This window comes from Indicator indicator, chromosome 1, assembly GCF_027791375.1.
Source record: "Indicator indicator isolate 239-I01 chromosome 1, UM_Iind_1.1, whole genome shotgun sequence".
Taxonomy (NCBI): Eukaryota; Metazoa; Chordata; class Aves; order Piciformes; family Indicatoridae; genus Indicator; species Indicator indicator.
The window spans coordinates 19,882,059-19,898,746 of NC_072010.1; the positions used below are offsets into that span (position 1 = coordinate 19,882,059).

General features: G+C 38.7%; 1 protein-coding gene across 1 annotated transcript in view; it reads right to left on the reverse strand.

Moving 5' to 3' along the window:
- The window catches only part of MICU2 (mitochondrial calcium uptake 2), a 148,685-nt gene that overhangs the window by 31,746 nt on the left and 100,251 nt on the right, over positions 1-16,688 (reverse strand). The window contains exons 3-5 of the mRNA XM_054390754.1: positions 6,998-7,029; positions 6,815-6,890; positions 2,209-2,256 (exon numbers count right to left, since the gene is read on the reverse strand). Of these exons, the coding sequence (XP_054246729.1) occupies positions 2,209-2,256; positions 6,815-6,890; positions 6,998-7,029 (156 nt within the window). The remainder of the gene's footprint in view (positions 1-2,208; positions 2,257-6,814; positions 6,891-6,997; positions 7,030-16,688) is intronic.

The following is a 16,688-nucleotide window of genomic DNA, read 5'->3' on the forward strand; positions in this document are numbered from 1 at the left end:
AGCTGCCTTAAGAAATATCATGTTAATTCTCAGTAGCAAGAGAGACACATTGTGTATTGGCTGCATTGGCTCTGACTGACAGGGGATACTTGTTAGCAAAGACAGAGGCACTACCACTTGCTGACATTTGCTTTCAAACTGATAGATTTGATAACCCTCTCTGTAGCAAAAGCAGCAACGTCAGCACTGTGTCTTTATCCTGCATCAAACTGCGTCTTTGTTTTTGCAGTTTAACACATTCCTATATAAATTTGGTGAAAAGTAATGTTACTTAATTGTCTGGAGAGGTGGAACAACTTGCCACAATACTGCTTCGATTTTCCAATTGTTCCAGTCAATAAATCAGCATAAATTTACCTTCAGCTGTCAGAGATTTTTAAAGAAACAGAATCTTTGGCATCTATTTCTGCAACTTTAACTTATGTATTCTTCTAAAGTTATAAGGTAGTGGCATGGTTGTCCTTTAAAAATAAAATTAAAATCCCTCTTTATTGAATTGCATCAAGTGTTTCAAAATTAGCCTTCTAACTGGGCTAGACTCTTATTATTTCTGTTTATAAAAAACACTTGAACACATGGTATAACTCATGGAATCAGAATGGTCTGGGTAGGAAAGGACCTCCAAAGGACATCTAGTCCAACCCTGCTCCAGTAAGCAGGGACATTCTCCACTAGACCAGGTTGCTTAGAGCCTTGTCAAGCCTGACCTTGAACATCTGCAGGAATGGGGCCTCAACTCCCTCCCTGGGCAGCATGTTTCAGTGTTCCACCTGCCTCACGGTAATGAACTTGTTCCTAACATCCAATCTAAATCTACTCTTCTCTAATTTAAAAACATTGCCCCTCATCCTATCACTACAAGCCTTTGTAAACAGTCTCCCTTCAGGCCTCCTTTGACTCATGTTCAAGTTGCATGTAGCACTGGACAGTCACTACTGGTGAAACAGTACATTTGCATGTTAAATAAATTATCTTAATCCATACATACTATTTAATACTGTGTACTAGCTCAGATCACCCTTCATGCTGAGGTCTTCAAAACCTGTCTGGACATATTCCTGTGTTATGTGCCCTAAGTGGTCTTGCTTTGCAGGGGGGTTGGACTCAATTTCTAGAAGTCCCTTCCAACCCCTAGCATTCTATGATTCTATGCTGAGTATTAGAAATTAGTGTAGCTGTGATGAGAAACAATTGGGAACAAAAGGGAAGTGATGAGGCTCAAGCATCTGCAGTCCACTGGGGTAAGAATGACTGCTGTCCTCTCTTCTTTCCTCACCCACTGATACCATGAGATCCACTATGACTAGTTTTGTCCCTTACTCAAAATGTTAGACCTGTGTAAGTCAGTCAAACAAGACTTCATGTGGACTATTACAAAGACTCCTTTAATAGTAGTCTAAGGGTCTCACTATGTAATGCTCTTTGCAGACATTTTCTCTAAAAAATCTTAGTATTTTCCAGCATGACCTACACTTCATCAAAACAGCAATGGGAAACAGCAAGCATGTCATAGAGGATGTATCAGTGAGAAAGTCCAGAAACTCCAAGACCGCTTCCATGCACTATTAAAAAATGCCTGCTGTTTAAAGGTACAGCAAGTACCAAACAAGTGTTTTTTAAAAAAGTGTCTTACAAAGAAAAAGGAAGAAGGCAAAGGAGGGGGAAGATATACATGCAAAACACTTGGAGAAAATGAAGTCAAAAGAAACAGAGAGAGGGGGGAAAAAAGTCAAACAAAAAGACACTGCAGAATTCTCCTGTTTATGTGTATCATCCATTGTGTATTTGAACACATAACAGACAGAAACCCTTTAGACACCATTGCATGAGTTATAATGTCCCACTGTCCAAAATGACTAAAACCATCCAGAAGACAAATTATTTATCTTTCCCCACTGTTCTTCCTCCCCTTATTATGTGGTCCTGTAACCAATGTCTCCTTTCTCAAAGTCCTTTGAAAGACTTTTCTGATCCTATGGTGCAGGGATTTTTGAAGTACTGCTATGGACCAACGATGACACTATGGAAGTAAGTTGCAATCAGCTAAAGTTATATCCACTTACATTAATGCTTTATCACTCTATATACAATTGTTCTTTATGGTTTACTGTAGTGCAGAAATTTAAGAATTAAAAAATGTCAGAAAGAGTTCCCGGAAAACTGTTAACAGTTGAGTATGCATATGTATCTTAAATAGATAATACTTACTTGTAAGGATTGTCAGCAAAAATAGATACTCTGCATAAGATATCAACCCTGAAATAAGAGTTTAAAAATTACTTGCAAAAGAAATAATAATACTTAGAGATAGACTTCAAGATCAAATCTTATAAACATTAAATCTGTAGTTTAACATTGTATTAAATAGGCTATTAAAGTAAGCCATGTTATATCATTTAATGAAGATTTTACTTTTCTTTTTCAGTGCTCTGAAGGTAAAATTCCCTATCCAGAGACTAATCAATGCTCATGTTTAATCAAGAAACTAGGGTTTATTTGGTATTAACAAAAGGCCTACACTAAATCTTTGGATTCTCACTGAAAACATTCGATGTTTATATAAAAGGCAAATAAATTAGATGTGCTTTGTCACATTTAGTACCTGGGAGGAGAACTACTCTAACGTTGCCCTAAAGGATCAAAGTCCTCCATCCTTTGGCAGGCTTGTGAAGGCAGGGAATAGCTTCCCTCTAATTCTCAAGGGGAACATGGCAACACACAAAGCTGCCAAGCTGCTAGATTGTGCTGATAGTACTGCTGGGCCATTTGCCAAGAGGAGGCTTCTTTCTTTTTTTATTTTTTAAATAGGAACATGTCCTTTCTACAAGGTGAAAGTATTTCCCCCCCTTTTGAAGGAAAATTCCAGTTTTCCTTTGAAACACCGCCTTAAGTGAAAAGCCTGAACAAACACAAAGATGTGATAGCGTCAAAATAGAGGGTAGGAGCTAAAGATAGAGAGCACAGAACAAGGATGGTTAAACAACAGAATCTGAACCATCTGCCCTGCAATGATGTTTGGAGAAAAAATGTAAAGGGCTTTTTTATAAATCACTTTTCAAAATAACTGAGCTACTTTTAACTTGTGAGCTAAACATTGTATAATGCTGAAGCTGCTTAAAATAATGAAGTTCAAACATGCCTATCTGTGCAAAGATAAACCATTTTTTATAATTTAAATGTAGTTAATTGATAGATAAGGAATCCACTTAAGCTTTGGTGATAAACAATTAACTTCTGATAAATTACTATGCAGAGCCAACAGCATTTGTATTTGACGGCTGAAATTGACTTAACACTTTAAGGATCAGAGTTTAGAAATATTAAATGCTGAACGCAAGAGTCTGAAAACATCAGAAGAAGTCTTAGCTAAAGACAGGTCTAATGCTGGTCCTGTTGCAAAATCACTCTGGTTTCTTATCTCAGCTTTCCTCTCCATCAAAACAGGGCCATTCGTCCCGATACCTAGCATGCATCATGTGTAAATCAGGGCAGTGCTAGTTACTGCCTTTGCAAGAATGTTAATTATTATTTGCATTGATGAAAAACTTGGAATCATATTCCTAGACAAAGTGTCCAGGATGTCTACAAATTTGAAACCAAGGAGAGGAACTCCTCCTTTTTTTTTAGCTTATACACCTAGAATACAAGAAAAGAGTTTTTAAAAAATGGGTAGAAAGAGATCGGGAAGGAAAAGAAATCAAGCAGATATTGTGATGGGCAGTGACCAAGATTCTTGCTCCTACTTTTGTTTCATGTGTGACAGAGCAAAAGAATGTTTAAAGGAAAACAAGGAGGTAACTTTTTAAGTCCGTATAGGAAACAACTCCTAGTCATGGACTGCAATGGTATTAGCACAAAGATCCATGCCTGAAAATGTAACCAGCAAGCGATGAAGGCCACCAACACTGGCCAAGAAGTGGGAGTCTGCCTGGCTTGAGATGTACTGCACAGGGATAATCTAGGGAAAACCTGGAAGGTGAAGACAAGCAGCTTACACTAGATAAAAGAGAACAATGAGTGCCCATTGTTGGGATACAAAAGAAGAGATCACACACTCAAAAATGAGTCCTGTAAAAAAACATATTTATAAAAGCATTTGAAAGGACATTAATGTGGCAGATTATGTAAACTCAGACCAAAAAAAAAAAAAAATTGAAGATACAAAATGCTGAGCACCTGGAATGTTTTGTGTAGACAGAGAACACTACCTTACAACATTTTACATAAAGAATCTGCAAAATTTGTATATAGAGAGATAGTAGGATGTAAAGAAAAAAAATCAATTTAAAGACAACACCTTGCTTAGGATGTAAAGAAATGATCAATTTAAAGACAACACCCTGGTTAATGGAGCAAAGGAGAAGCATGATGGCAGAGAGCTGGAAAGAACAGCCATGCAAGAAATGACAGGAAGAAGACACAGACTCAGTTTTCATCATCTTATGATGACTGAAAAGTCACTATAATGAAATAGGTAAAATGTTAAAAATATAAATAAAAATTGTTGTTTGTTCTTTAAAACCTGTATCAATGTCTTAAAGCAAATCTGTGGCCTGTCTGACATTTTCTGGCAGACTGACTATACTAAAATAATTTGAGATAAGGCTTTTAAAGTTGTGGACTCATTTCCTTAAAAATTCTTTTACTCTTATTATTCTTTTACTAGTGAAGGGTCAATTTACCTTATCCAAAAGTAAATTAAATATTTTGGTAATTTTCTTTTTATTGTACAGCAATCATAACAAAGATACGCAAAAGATGCAATACAACAACAAAAATCAGAGACAATTCTATTCATGGCCAAGCAAAATTTAAAAGATAAAAACTTCACATTCTGTTGAATGACTCGGCATACTCGCATTTGACTCAGCAGCCAAGCATTTGCAGTTAGCTCTGGCAAAATACTGTCATTTTCTAACACTAAATGAACCCTCCCTGGAATTCTCTACCCTGAAATTTTACATGGCAAGAATTTTAAAACTGCCCACTAGAAGGCAGAATTCCCTAGCGTTATGTTTTTCACAAACTGGCCTGATGACAGTTTTCCACTTACTTAAAATTTAAATAACAATTTAAATGCAGTTAAAATAATCTCAGCCAAACTGTGAAACAGGTGTAGAGTCATTATTCTGGTACTTGTAAAAGCAGTATTTAATACCTAAATATGTAACACTCAATTTTATAATAATGCACTCCAAAGCAAAAGCTTCAAAGCATCATGACAAAAAAATGTAAAAACTCTATGTTGTGGAGACATATGGATGACTGCACTGAATGTTCCATCTCAAACTCCTACCTGACCTTTGAAGGACAAACCCACAGTCCTAAGCAATGCCTTGTCCAGAATGCAAAAGATGCCAGGCTGAGCATTTTGTCCAGCCCACTTTCTGCCAAGCAGTCAGCTGAGAGATGAGCAATCAAAGAGGCTGTGCTGACTTAATAGGTTTTCACTTTTTGTTGGTGGAGTCCTTGTTTTCCCAGGGAGTGTGCTTTGGGGATTTGCAGTGTCAACCACCAGAAAATTTGGACTTGATGATCTCTGAGGTCTTTTCCAACCTTGTTGATTCTGTGAAAATGAAACACTTTTAAAAAGTAGAAAGAAAGAAAGAATATCCAAGAATTAAAGACTGTGAATTCTTTAAACCCAATCCTGGGAAAGCTTGATGATTAATGATGATGATTACTGATGATGATTAGTAATCTGAAAAAGCAGTAATATTGAAAATTCAATACCAAATCCAGCTTTCCCCTAGGAGAGGAAAAAATTGTTCAACCTGTTCTGAGATGTTCCACAGCTGCTGAGATATGCTGGGGTTTGCAGGAGTGGACTGAAAAGCAAGACACACAGCTGAAGAGCCTCCCTGTTTACACGAAGATGCAAGAAATGAACCCCAGGCAGAAGAGGCCATGAGGTCAAAGGGCAGGCAAAATGCTGCAGGCTGAGATAGTAGGCTGCTTTCTTGGCACAAGCTGCCAGCCATGCCTGGGGATCTGCTATGCATGGAGAGAGCGTGGCTCATGCCTGCCAAGGAACTGCAGCAGTGCAAAGGCAGCTTTATTTTCCAGAAGCATTCATGGGATAAGGGATTCAGGCTGAACTCTTCCACACAGAAAGTCTGTGAATAGATGTTGTCAGTCATTCTCATTAGTCTGGGGATTTCAGTCTTTGTTACTGGTGAAATGGTTAATTACTCATTTATTTGGTTTCCTTGATCCTCTTGTTTGTTTTCTCCCTTCAATTAATTTATGTTAATGAAGTATTTATTTGGTGTTCTTTAATTCCCTGTTATACAAACAATATTCCATCTCTCGGAGTTTTCTCTTTATGCAGCCTGATAAGAGGTGGAAATACTGGGTGTAAAGAAACTGAAGCTCATCAACGCGGTGATGGGCCACTGCACTCCTGAAGAGGGAGTTCAACTGCTCTTGGAATCAGGGATGACACTTTACATGACTAGATACAAATTTTATTTTTATTCTTAGTTTCTGTGCATTTAAGTCAACTAGTGAAACAGCGTTTCTGTAGTAAGTCTTAAAAGTCCATTTTGTGCTGAATTCATTCTTTTATCCCCTTTTTCTTCTCCAATTTCTTCTCTTCCAATTTCTTTCATGTCTTTTCCTGCACCTTAGAAGGCTTTCAGTTCCCAGCCCTGCCTCTTTACTCTCCTGCATAACTGAGAGATTTGCTAAGGAGGCAGCTACTGGCTGAGAAGAAGACAAATCCATGAAACCTTCTTTAAAAAGACTTTTAATTCATACCATACAATGAGATAAAAAGCAAGATGTATTTTTTAGTATCAAAAGTGCTCATTACCTTTATCCTCAAGCTGTCTAAAAAAGTTCGGTCCTGGTTTAGCTTTGGCAACAGACTGCAGTGCAGCATCTACCTCCTTCAAAGAAACAAGAAAATATAAAGCCAGTTTTGAAGAAGTCTATTCACTTGGGTAACAGTAAGAATGCAAGTTCTTTTGAAGAAGGAAAGAAACATTTTGCTTACCTTTCTTGTCAGTTTCTTGGTTGAGGCTTTACCTATAAAAAAAAAATCATCATCATTCAAATAACAAACTGACTTTAAACTTTGATCAGGTTCTGTGGCATTTCTTCAGATTTTTATGGGAAAATGCCTAGTAAGATGAAACAGTATTTTGGAACAAGCAGTTTGTTTGGAATTCCCACAACAATCAAGAAAGGACAACATTTAGAAATAATATGAGCAGTCTGTTCAAATGTTCTTGCAACCTAGGTGAAACGACATCCCACTTTGCTATCAATGACTGACTTACTAGTGTAATTTTGCAACAAATGTAGTACAGATTCCAAAGCAAGATTATACAGTCAGAAACAACTGTAGTGTTTTACAAAGGGATTTGCATGCACACAATAATCCTTGAAGTGCAGATTGAGTAGGCAAAAGCTAAGAAATACTAAAAAAGCCCCACCCCAAACCCCCAATAAACAAATGTTGATGTTTCTATTAGGCAGAAGTCAATTGAACAACTCTGTCTCCCAAAAGAGCATCAGATGAAACCATGCAAACTTTTAAGTGTCTATTAGTAGGTTCGATACACTTGAGTAGGGGAGCCACTGGCAGCAGTACAGGTCATAGTCCTGTGTAAACACACTGCAGCTTCTCAAACAGTGATTATTAGTGGAATGCTTCATCTGGTTAGGCAGGAACTACATAAATCCTGCAGTATTTCTTTGCAGGGATGACCATCCCGCATGGACATGCCTTCTCAGTCTATCTGCCCTATCATACTGGTCTGTCTCCTCAACATTTCTCCTCACACAGTTCTTAAAACCCAGTGTCCTTCACTCTTACCATTCTCAGCCCATCACTCCCCTTCCTTCATCACCAGTTCCTCTGGATTTCAGCCAGCCATTCCCTCCTATTTATTCATACTAAGTAAGCACAAGCTGAGCTGCTTGCCTTTGCTCTGAGGAACGCACGGTGGCCCTGCGTACAGCAGCCTGCTTTGCTCCATGCTCAGATTCCAAGGTGTACTCTGCTGCTTCAAGGGCATCTTGCATTCAAAGGGTCACCAGCATAGCACTGCTCTTTGAAAACAGACATGATGGACAGTCTGTCTGGGTAGCTGTCAACAAAATTCTAGCAAGTGTTTTCACAGGCCCATAATCTAGCCAGACGGAGGTTCATTCTCAGTAGAACGGTGAATTTCCATAATGCTGGTAAAAGACATGCCTAGCTGCAGGGGAACTCCATGGGCAACTTTAGGCTTTGGATGAGGAAAGCTGCTGGAACATCTCAACCAGAAATAGTTCATTTTTCAGTACAGACAAACCAGTGCCCTGGTCTCTACTCCCTAAATTGGCAGTAACAGTTTTGCTGATAAATTCCTCTCCCCATCCCCCCTCCTGCAAATGAGCCTAAGGCAGACACCTGGCACATAACATTCAACACAAATGTTTAAGTTTGACAAAAGTTATAAGCAACTAAAATTAGGGTTTTAATATGGGAGTGTTGAGTGACCCCAGTAACAGGTGTTGCCAGCACCACCTGTTACTGTGGATGAATACATTTTTGTGCAGTGCATGTAGATTTACACCCATACACACACACTCACATAAAGCTACACAAAGCTACCTTCTAGCTCAAAGGACTATGAAATCCTCTACTTTGCCACATTTGAGATAAAAGAAGGCAGACTAATAGAATTTTGGAGAACAAGCAAAAATCACTACATCCATCAAGACTGGAGTTCTGAGCAGTACAATGTAAAACCACAGTTTAGCACTGTTCACTCCTGCAGAGCACGTTAATGAATGCCTATTTAGCAAATGAAGTGACTCAGATGTCAGTGTTTGTTTGAAATGTCACCTTTTCTGTACAACACATTTCAACATGGAATTAAACTACATCAGTTCTTTTGGCTCTTGGAGACCCACATAGTGAGAAGCCTTTTAAGAGGGAATGAGTCAGGCTGTAGGTCTGTGAAAAATAGTATCTGAAACAAAAAAAGGGAAAACCACTCTACAGTGATTTTCACTGTAAATGCTCTCTGTAGTTATCTGTTCTGCAGCCAGCCATGCACTCTTATTTGGTTAACAGCAGCTCCATTTATTCCTTTCTTTTGGGGGCCTCAAGACCGTCGCATCTGGGCCAGCAACTGCACCACAGCAGTGTACCAAGCAGTAGCCTTTTGTCAGCATCCAGGAGGATGATGAAGGGAGTCAAGCTGAACTCTGTGAGCTGAAACATCAAAGGTATGAATGATTGATGCAAGGTAGGGAGAAAGCACTGAGACACTAATTGGCCAAGTTTGTGAGCTCCTCCATTTGGTGAAGTCTGTGTTTCTCTTCCTTGTGTTGCATTCAGCACAGTAACTCTGAAAAGCTTAAGCTTCCCAGCTTTACAGTACATACCCTCAATGACAGTAACTGATACAAATTAAGAAAGGGAAGGAAAATCTGTTGTAGACATACAGACTTTGTTTTCATCATTCAGCAGTCACAATTGCCACTGCCTAGAGCTTTTACAAATGGCTGTGGCAGCCATCAACACCTACCCTCTCACGTTCAGCTATGGCCATCCTCCAGAGGACTGCTAGAGTGCTGACACGCTGACTGACCTCTTTCAGAGATGAAAAGACTGCAGCAACAATGACAATATTGGCATGGGTGAAAGGACTAACAGAGGAAAAGAAGCCTCTGCTAAGTGACTGAAGAGAGTATCATTCTAGGACATGGTGAGGGGCAGAACAAGCTGAGCGAGGGCTTGCTCCTGCCACATCCGACTGTACAAGGGGCTGCTGCTAGAATAAAGAGGAAAAAAGGCAGAAGGGAAAGGGACAGATTGAGAGACAAAAGACTTTTCTACTTTTCTAGGTAGTAACTACAGCAGGGTAACAAACGTGGAGCCTTTTAACAGTGCTCTTCTCAAATGTGGTTCAAAAGGTTTAATAACCTAGTCAAATGAAAATGTCATATGGATGTCAGTAAGTAAATACCAGTAGGTGAGGATTTTTTTGGAAAAAAAACACTGACATTAGAGACACTAACAGTATTTTTCACATTGCTCTTTGTGTAAAGTATCAGAGTAGAATCTTATGATAATGTAGTAATTAAAACACTAGAATAAGTCTCCTCCATTTAAAAAAACCCCAAAATTTCTAAGAATCAAATCAAGTTATACTTTATTAGTATTATCACAATATAAAATCACCTTTGAAGACTCAAATCTCAGTTTTCACTTGGTAACTTTAGTTGCTTTTATTGTAGCATTCATAATATTCCTTGACTACTGATTTAGCTTTTGGTGCTTATTATCTCCATTTCTTCTCTTCCTAACAGTGAGATCCCTTTATACTCTTAACATAGAAAACTCTATTAATATTGCATACTACCATATCTAATGTGTAGTCCTATGAGGAATCAGATCTTTTAAGGCCTTGTCTACAACAATTAGGAACTTTTCTTTGTACAAAATGCACTGCAAAGGTATGAACAGTTTCCTTAGCCTGTTTGAACACTGGAAAAAAATAGCCTTTTCCTTTCTATCAATTAAATCTTAGTGCTGTCACTCCTTACACATGACTACAAATATAACAGGATCTAAGCCTCTCTGAGGAATACAGGCAAGGGTTATCATTATTAGGAACTATTTAATCTAGTAAGTAAAATATTTGTATGATGCACTTTTCTAGAGTTTCTTTTACCTTGATAGATTATTACTAATAGGTAAATTAAAGGCACATTAGAAAACTTGTTTGTAGTAACAGACTTACTTTGGTATCAGATAAAGAAAGTTTGGAATTTTTAATATTTTGAACTTGAATGAATGAGAAGAAAACCATTTGTTTTCTTACAGACCTGCTAAGACTGTGATGGAATTCTGTTTTAAAGGGTGCTAAGCATTTTCAAGGGTATCTACATATTTTAAAGGTGCTATCATCTGATTTTCACCATCTATAGCAGATCCATGAAACAATGAGGTACAACCATACCTTTCACAGAAAAAAAAAAAGCTTTATCTTTTTAAATTGAATGAATACCAAGTCTGCCTAGAAGTGCCCAAAATCAGTGCTGTTAGCTGAGAAAGTCAGTTGACAACTGTAATTAACAAAACACTGCCAAAAGCAGCTACCTTGGCATTATTTTGCCCTCAGTAAATCTGGGTATTTTGTCTCATTTGTTAGCAGTGCTTCCATCATCTATCAGGTTTTTACACTGAGATGCAGAATGGACTCAACATCAATGTCAGGATTAACATTAGGAAAGGGCTGAATTAAACAAGTACCCACTTGCACTCAGTAACACCCAGTGACATCTGTACAGCTAAGGAAAGGCCTAGATCTGAAAAAAGATGTTTAGAGCGAAAGAATAAACAAGCATCAAATTCCAAAGCAAAAGCAGAGAACTTACTACTACCTGTAAGAAAACATAATTTTACATGCCTGCACGATTGCTCTATTTTTGTCATAAATAAAAAAATAATTTTTTAATCAATTTTTCTTCTCAGCCTTAACTTTGAATGAGAACAGTATAAAACACGTATCTTCTCCTAAAGGAACAACAAAGTCCTGTCCCTTTTACCATTAAAGTCACTGAGGTTTTATTAAGTGCCAGTTCTGCATGACCACCCTAGTGGCTTTCTACAATGGAGTGACTATCTCAGTGGAAAAGGAAAGGGCAACAGATGTCATTTATCTGGACTTCTGCAAGGCCTTTGACATGGTCCCCTGCAACATCCTTCTTTCTAAGTCGGAGAGACATGGATTCAATGGGTGCACTGTTTGGTGAGTAAGGAATTGGCTGGATGGTCACACCCAGAGTGTAGTGGTCAAAGGCTTGATGAAGATGGGTGACAAGTGGCAGTGTCCCTCAGAGGTCTGTACTGAGACCAGTGTTGCTTAATATCTTCATCAATCATACAGACAGTGAGATCAAGCACACCCTCAGTAAGCTTGCAGATGACACCAAGCTGAGTTGTACAGTCAATATGCCAGAAGGATAGGATGTCATCCAGAGTGGTCTGGACAAGCTGGAGAACTGGGCTCAGGTGAACCTCATGAGGTTCATCAAGGCCAAGTACAAGGTCCTGCACTGGGGTCAGAAGAATCCTGAGGATGTGATAGAGATCAGCCTCAAGTGAAAAGGCTTGGGGGTAGTAGTGGGTGAAAAGCTGGACATATGCAAACAGGCCAACTGCATCCTGAGCTGTGTCAAAAGAAGCATGGCCAGCAGATCAACAGGTAATTCTGCCGCTCTACCCTGCTCTGGTGAGCCCTCACCTGGAGTACTGTGTCAAGCTCTGAGGGTCTCAACACAAGAAGTGATCAGAGGGCTGGAGCACCTCTCCTACAAAGACAGGCTTAGAGAATTGGGGCTGTTCAGCCTGGAGAAGAGAAGGCTCCGGGGAGACCTTATAGCAACCTTCCAGTATGTGAAGCGGGCCTACAAGAAAACTGGGATGGAACTATTTACAACGGCTTGTAGCAGTAGGAGAAGAAACAATGGTTTTAAACTGGAGAAGGGCAGATTTAGATTGGACATCTGGAAGAAGTTCTTTACTGTGATGGTGGTGGAACACTGGAACAGGTTGCATAGGAAGGTGGTTAAAGGTCCCATCCCTGGAGATTTTCAAGGTCAGGCTTGGTGGGGCTCTGAGCATACTGATGTAGTTGAGGATATCCTTTCTTACTGCAGAAAGGTTGGACTACATGACCTGTGGAGGTTCGGTCCAACCCAATGCATTCTATGATTCTAGAATGTGGTTTGACCAGGATCTCTTTTTAGCTCCATTTCAGATACACATAAGCAAAAACAAAACAAAAAACCAACCCAAAACTAACAATCCTCCCCGTTTTTTAATCATTGTCATCTTTGTTGAAGCTTGGCAAGTTTAAAGTCATACCAGGGTATTAGGAAACAATTAGGTTTGTTGTTTTTTTTTAATGAAAAATTAAGATGAGAATAGCATTAAGTATGTCACAATTCAAACAAACTCCTATTCCACAAAATAAGGACTGAAACAAACCTTTTAAGACAAATGGTATTTCAGCACAATTGTAACCTGAGGATCAGGGCTTTTTAAAAACCAAGCCCCCTGTGTGCTGCTCATGCCATAGCCTTCACAGCAGAGCCCACCCTGCAGCCTTGCCTGCCATGGGAACAAGAATCTGTGCTTCTGTGTTTTAGCTGGCTGCCAGATTTCACACAGCTGAACTCAGAATCCTGTCCCTGTGCCCCAGCAAGCTGAGTTAGATAAGAATCATGGATGTGGATTTCCCTGGGAAGATGCCACTAAATTTTTTGTTTAAATTAGCCCAAAATATAAGATCATTGCAACTGAATAGCTGGTATTTCATTCCCAGCTCTCTCTCAGATATTTTTTATGATACTAAAAAGCACCTTATCCCAACAAGGTCTCCTTTGTTTACCTGTCTTAGTTACATTCTCAGTTCTGTAAAGTTCTCCTATACTGCTAATGAAAACAGTAATGTAAAGGGGAAAAATTCAAGCCAGTCATCAGTTCTTTCGGTCTCCTTCTGAAATATTGGCAATATTTAAGTTAAATCAAGGATAGGCAAAAACATTAAGGCTTTTCGAAAGCATGACAAATCAAGTAGACAGATTCCTATGATAGCTTTGGGCAAACCAGTATCTGAATAACAAATTAGTGTGCTATTTAAATGAATTAAGAATCCACTTCAGCTAGAAAGCTTTTATGGAACTAGTGCATTGCTCCATTGAAAGATAATTGATAAAAGGAATTTCAATCACATGAATTAGTGAATTGAACCACCTGAATTAAAACCCAAGTATGCCCTGTGGAAAAGGCAATTTGCAATAATAGAAGCTTTCAATATGCTTTACAAAACAAGCTTTGCATCTGTCCTTCTTTATTTAGAGCAATCATTCCTCTGAGGAAACGAGAAATACACAGTGCTGGGTTGAGGCCAGTGCTGGCAAATCTCCATTTCAGAAGAGCAGTTGCATCAGAGCCAGTCAACACCAGAAGGTTTCTCTGTGAGTAAGGCAGCCTGAGGTAAAAAGGGTGGGATGCTGATGCAGGGAGAAAACATCAAAGGATGACACAGTCTTTTAGGAAACTGAAAGAGACTGAAAAATTAAGATAAGCCACTTTTCAAAACCTGTTAAAGAAGAGTGGCACCAAGTCATGAGCAGTGGCAGGACTTGCAAAACAACCACAGGCATGAGGGAAGAAACCAGATTTTGTGGTGCTCACTACAGAGCATGTGAGCAGCTCAGTCCCCTCTGGGGGATGATAGGGGAACAACCTTTCCTTAGGGAAAGTGACTTGCTCCTAGAACTGCTCTCTTTCTAATAAAATATCCAAACTGCAGATAGGAAAAGACAAGAATAGGTTTAAACTTCCAAGCTTATCACAAGACTTGCACTGCAATGATAGATAGCATACAGAAAGTTATTTCTTCCTAAACACCAGAAAAGTTTAACAGGTATGTAATGCCAGCCCTTTGCTGCAAAAGCAGTGTGAGATGCACGTTAAGACTTCACAGGTAACACACAAGCAGCAAGAAGCCAAGCAGAGAGCACAATCACAGCATCTGTGGCAGAAGAGGCTGTCAGCCTTCTGAGCAGGTTCTGAGTGCAGGCCTGGAGGGAGCATCCAGAGGAAAAATGTGTCGTGTGATAGAAGTCCTCAAACTCCCAAAGAAACACCTCATGCTTGGTTCCTCTGGTTTCCTTTAGATGTCTAAAAATTAGATGCCTAAATCTGAGTTAGTGATCTCTATGGCGCTCTACTGTAACTGTGATGGCATAAGGACATATGCAGAAAAGGGTTTATAACTAACTTTGAAATCTGCTGCTCCTGTTTCAGATCTGAAGAACTCATATGCCCCAAAACTTATGTAATTTTTCCAACTTACAGCACCTGGTGTAATAAAAGATACTATCTCTGTCCATAAACCTAATCCTTCCTAATGGCCCCAGACTACTTTCATAGTCAAGGAAGAGAAGCAGACACAGCAAATAAGAAACTTATTCTGGGTTGAGAGAGGTGTCTAAATTAGGCCTTGGACTTAGCTGTTTCCTTCCATTAACTTTAAAGTGATGCTATGATCACTTGCTCTTACCTGAGTAGATGAATCCTTCTACAAACAACTAGAAAACTCACATGATGACTGCTTTTTACGTTTGTAACATACAACTGTTTTTTTTTCAACTTCCTATCAGGCCAATGTTAGCAGTGCTAAGGGCCTCTACTCTCTGTTTCATTAAGAACTTAATCAGATACAAGGGCAAAGTGTACTACAAAGTGCTTAATTGGAGCAATAAAGCATTATAAAGAACAATTAAGATTACCTGGAAGGAGCTATATCCATAATATATTTATGAGACCAGAAAGGTGAAGAATGACTCCTGTTACAGAGAACTTTATGTAGTTCAGACTTTCAAGATGGATGGCATATCCTGAATCTATACAAAACCATGGACATAAAGAGTAGTTGGGCAGAGCCTCAAGCCAAGAAAAATTCCTAGTATTAGTCTTGAGATGGTAGTCAGTTTCATTTAGCGAAGAAAACACCATAAGCTAGACTAAGCCTTCAGCAAGACTCAGTTCAAAGGTTCAGCTAATGAACTTTGATCCTGCCTTGAAATAAAGCGATGATTTCTGTAGCATCACTATGCTCTATGTTGTCATCTCATACTGCTAAAAAAGTTTGTTAAATATTATAGTGCTGGATCACATGCTAGGTTAAAGTACTAACAACAGATAAACTATTGTGATAGCCTTGTAGCATTAAAGGTTTAATTTTGTTCCTTGACTAGGTAGTGTTAGAAGTCATGATCCTTGCCATAAGGGCTCTGTAATCTACTTTACAGACAGAGAAGAAAAATGTAACAAAAATTGGAAGAACAAATGAAGTAGAGTAAGAACCACAACAATGAACTGACACAGTTAAAAATCTAACTGCATGCATAACTTGCATAACTGCATCTTAACTGTAAGCAGAGATTAATTTGGATTCAGAATGAAAATGTGTGCAAATTAATCATCCCACAATCAAAATGAAGGAAGAAAACATCATCTTAACAGCACCAGAAACTGATTCTTACCTCACTGTTTATGACCTCATTCAAGCTTATGCACTAAATATAAAGCCATATTCACCACCGTGTCAACTATCCCATTACAATTTCTTCCATGTATCTGAAGATCTTCTTCACCACAACAAACTAATGCTTTTCAAATACATCTTACAAAATGCAAAAGAACAAAACCAAAACCAAAACCCAAACCAAACAAAACCCAGTTAATGACTACGTACAAGAATATTAAAGATTGTTATTTATTACCAATTGGATTAACTTACTGGCAAACATAACAGGTGCCAGGTGAAGAATTTATACTTTGTGCGGGAATTTATCACTAGCTACCTTACTAACCTCGAATAAGGAAAAAAGAGAGCATGTGTCAGAGAGGACTACCTTCTTCACTTTCTTATTTTGACACAACTTATCTCCTAAAAGATGCTGCAAACTGTAAGGAACTGCAAACCATATCAAACCGTGTCACATTATATGGAGTAACTGTATGGTTTATTATGGTGCTTTGATATATAACGAGCCCTCGAACATGCAAGAACTACAGATAATGAGGCCAGAAAGAACATCACCTACTTTGTCCTACTGCTCTCAACAAACTCGTTCTCATGCATTATCTCATTGGTTTATGTGCA